Source organism: Buceros rhinoceros, unplaced genomic scaffold (assembly GCF_000710305.1).
Source record: "Buceros rhinoceros silvestris isolate BGI_N320 unplaced genomic scaffold, ASM71030v1 scaffold10930, whole genome shotgun sequence".
Classification (NCBI taxonomy): domain Eukaryota; kingdom Metazoa; phylum Chordata; class Aves; order Bucerotiformes; family Bucerotidae; genus Buceros; species Buceros rhinoceros.
In genome coordinates, this window is record NW_010389055.1 from 103,012 (window position 1) to 107,337 (window position 4,326).

Here is a 4,326-nt window from a genome sequence, read left to right on the forward strand (position 1 = left end):
GGTTCAGGAACGCCACCCACACATCAGACCATGACCTCCTCTCTGCCTCTGCATTCCTCTCCTGGCTGGGGGTGGGTTCTCTGCTGTGTCTGTTGGGTTTTTTTGTTGTTTGGGGTTTTTTTTTCCTTTTTCATTAAAGTTTCAAACAGATACAAAGGCATGGAATGAGTAATTGACTTCCATACTGTTATAGCCTCTGTTGTGTGCCGAAGGGAAGCAGTGCTGTCTCAGGTAGCAGTTGCAGTCGTTGACTACGTGTCTGATCTGCACTGGATGTTTCGTTGCTTTCAGAAAGATAAGGGATTGCCGTATTTATGCACGGTTATGCCATTAAACAGCTGCTGGTTCTGCAATGACAGATATTCCGTCTCTTAGTTTGACAGTCTACCCTTAACATTTAGCCTTCAAAATAGTTCAGATTGGAAGCGGCACTGGAAAATTGCTTAAAACATTGTTGAAAATGTTAATGAAATGTGAACTAAAACTGTCATTTCTGAGATTTTACCATCTCTTTCTTTTTAATGCAGGTGTCTGTGACTAAAGCTGACAGATCCTTGGGCTTTGCCATCCAAACGTGCTTTGTTTCCCCGTTTTCAAATCCAGATAGAATGTCTGACTACACCATTATAGAAAACATTTGTCCTAAAGATGAATCTGTTAAATTCTACAGCATTGAGAAGGTGAACTTTCCAATACCACATGCACAGAAGGACAGAAAAAGATTTAGCTTTATGTTTAAACCAACGTTCAACATCTCGCTGCTCTTTCTTCACTGTGAGTTGACTTTGTGTACAAATAAAGACAAAGATCCTCAAGGGCTGCCAAAGGTCAGTGGTTTATTAATGTCTAAACTTCTGATTTAGCTGAAGATATTTTTTCATCTGAACCTTGAAGTGAATTAAATGGTTTTCTATAGAATTGATGTAATGAACATGATATCTCTAGGCTCAGGATCTCAGTGGAGAAGAGTTATGATGCTCTGCATTTTGACTGCTTAATTTACAGTTTCTGTTTAAATTTCATTAGATGGTTACGTGGGATGAATAGAAACAGCTTTTTATTTTTCAAGTGGTTCAGATATATCTTTGCTATCCATATTGCATCCATATCCAAAGTGCAGACAATATTAGCTTTCATTTCCAGAGACATGCGTAATATTATATAATACTGCAATCTGGTTGTTACAAAAGAGAATTGCCTGATTTTGCTTTGTAACTGATGGAAATGGCTGTAAATGAGCAGTTAAAGAATGTGTTCTAAGAATTTGGGGTTTATGCACACTCCCTTTAAAATATTCTGGGGTTTTCTTACAGGTGATTTGTCATTGTTGATCAACACGTGTTGGTGGCTACAGCTTTGGCTACCAGATTTTTAAACATTTGTCTTAAAATAATTACTATCATTTAAGTTCAATAGTAACACTCCCATAAAGGTTAGAGGATCCTTAATGAAGGCAAAGGTTGTATCAAGGCCACACCTTGAGTACTGTGTCCAGTTTTGGGCCCCTCACTGCAAGAAGGACATTGAGGTGCTGGAGCAAGTCCAGAGAAGGGCAACAAAACTAGTGAAGGGTTTAGAGAACTTGTCTTATGAGGAGCAGCTGAAGGAACTGGATTTGTTTCGTCTGGAGAAGAGAAGGCTGAGGAGAGACCTTATCACTCTCTACAACTACCTGAAAGGAGGTTGTAGCGAAGTGGAGGTTGGTCTCTTCTCCCATGTTACAACTGACAGGATGAGAAGAAATGGCCTCAAGTTGTGTCGGGGGAAATTTAGGTTGGATATCAGGAAAAGTTTTACAGAGAGGGTCATTAGACGTTGGAACAGGCTGCCCAGGGAGGTGGTGTAGTCCCCATCCCTGGAGGTGTTTAAGAGCCGTGTGGATGTGGTGCTGAGGGACATGGCTTATGGACCCTGGCAGTGCAGGGGGAACGGTTGGACTCGAGGATCTTAAAGATCTCTTCCAACCAGATGGTTCTGTGGTCCTGAAACACAGCTAAGAATTACCTTTGCCAGTACGTTATGTGGGGGTTATTTGGAGGTTCTTCTCTTTTTTTGGACAAATAATATAGGATAAAACTAATACTGAGGCAACTGTGCAGCTGGCACAGCTGTCCTGGTAGGTGGGTAGCTCTCTGAGCTCACAGACTTTTTTTTTTTTTCCACTCCCAGTGCATTCCTCCTGATGAAGCTTGTACCTCGCTCAATGTGGATATGATCTTGGCCATGATGCACCACAAGAAAACCTTCACCAAGCCCCTTGTAGTAACACATGAAGGAAAACCAGAAGGTATAAAAATGAGCTTGAACTGTTTAAGAAAGCTATACATGTTCTATTGTGTAACATACAGCTGCTTGAAATGGGGAAGTGGTCCAAGTTTGTGGCATTGTATAATCTTGTGGTGATGCTATGTTTGCAAAATATTATTTGTGCAGATGTGGCAGCAATCATCATGGCAGTTCATGGCCATTTTTTAACTGTCTTTATGATCTCTGGACATGTGGTTTTGACAGGCATTGAGAAAGGAATACCGTACTCCCAACAATATGGGGTTCAGAAGTATGAACGTAGCAGTGGCGCTGCCAGCAGCTTCTTGTTGCCTAGAGGTCAGAGGCAGTACTCTGCTCCCAGCTGTATCATTTCTTTATTGTGCTTATAAATACATATTCAGGAATAACAAAAACAGAATTACAAAGTATTGAGGATTCTAAAGCCTGAGAAGTTTGTAAAGCAAAGGAGTGGCCATTGGAGACAGGCTCATTAGGCTGTTGAACTATTTACGAGCAAAAGATGAGATGCACAAAGGTATGTTAGCTTCACCTTGGTGGGGTTTCTTTGATTATGTAATCTTCATGGAAAAAAGCACAGGCGTGGCTAGTAGCTGCTTGAAGGAGCTGGAAAGGCTGAAGAGCACTAAGAGAGAATGCCAGATGGCATGATGAGACTGTGCTCAACCTTAAGAATATGCCCTGTGAACGATGAGAAATATGAACTGCTTTCACACTTTCATTTAATTTGAAAATTTGTCTTAGAAAATCACTGACAACAGCATCAGTCATGTTTTGATGCATTTGTAGAAGAAAAAATATGTGCATTATCTTTTCTTTTTGTGTTAGCATGGGGGTTTAATCACAAGTTTCAGTGGCTTTGTGTGCACATCAAAATTGTGTCCAAAGGCTGTTTGAGCTTTGGAATGCTTTCTGAGGAGTGTTGAAAGGATGGGGATCAGAAGTCCTTTAACCTCCGTTGTACAGTGCGTGCTTTTTAATCTTTGAACACTTTGAAGTACCATAGCGCATTGCTAGGGGACATAAGCAACAACTGTTTCTGTTTAACTCTGCGAGTCAGCTCATGTTTAGTTTGGGGGGATTTTTTACAAATTTATTAATACAGATCAAATCCACTATGAATTAAAGGCAAGTATTTGATCTGTCAGTGTGGTACAATTAAAACTGTGCTTTGGGCCTGATTCTGCGCTCTTTCTTTTTGCACAGCTCTCAATTTCTTTTTTTCCAGTGGTTATTCTACTGGGAATGAATAAATCCTGCAACTGAAGTTCAGCTTTCAGTAAATAGACTCGTACTCTGAGCTCTCTTGCCCTTCTGATGTGTGGAGCATTGTGTGTCTTGGGCTCCACTCAGAATGTTGTCTTTGTCACAGACACAAGGTCTTAGTGTGCAAAGACGAGCTAAAGTTATAAAGATTTGCTACAAGACAACAATGTGATAGAGTATTTTGTTGCATTGTGGACGGTTTAGTCTAACTGTGGGATGTTTGGTGGAAATTGCCCCAGCGTATTGTTCAAACATAATACAAAGTGTCCCAGTAACGACGTAGCTTCGTTGCTATGCAGATGTCCGGCAGGCAATCAAGCAACCCTTTCTAAATGCCATTGTTGGCCAATACATGAACCTAAGGTTTGGAGAAGGAATTATCGCATTACTGAACAGGACAATTTACGTTTCAGAGGTGGTGTTCTTCATCTTCTCTCATGTGACTAACAAGCCAACTGTCATTGTTGCAAACCGTATTGTGTGAGTTACTGTCATCGGATCTGCTCGCCAAGCCAAATGTCGAAGTCATGCGCTTGGTGTTTCAAAAGTCAGAACAAAGGGGTCATTGCAAAGATGTTTATTTTTTTATTTCAGGTATAAGCTTATGACTGTCCTTGACTGCAATAGAAATCACAGCTGTGTATCTAAATGAGAATAACCCTTCCTCCCCTCCTAACTTTGTTAGTTATTTACAAGCTCAGTTGCTTACGCTGTTGCAGTAGATGCCAGTGAAAGTGTCTAAAGCCTAACTCTATGCCACATTCTTTCCCACTG

General features: G+C 40.8%; 1 protein-coding gene across 1 annotated transcript in view; it reads left to right on the forward strand.

The window, feature by feature from the left end:
- Positions 1-4,326, forward strand: part of TGFBR3 (transforming growth factor, beta receptor III) — a 69,442-nt gene that overhangs the window by 54,258 nt on the left and 10,858 nt on the right. The window contains exons 12-13 of the mRNA XM_010132686.1: positions 528-827; positions 2,170-2,287. Of these exons, the coding sequence (XP_010130988.1) occupies positions 528-827; positions 2,170-2,287 (418 nt within the window). The remainder of the gene's footprint in view (positions 1-527; positions 828-2,169; positions 2,288-4,326) is intronic.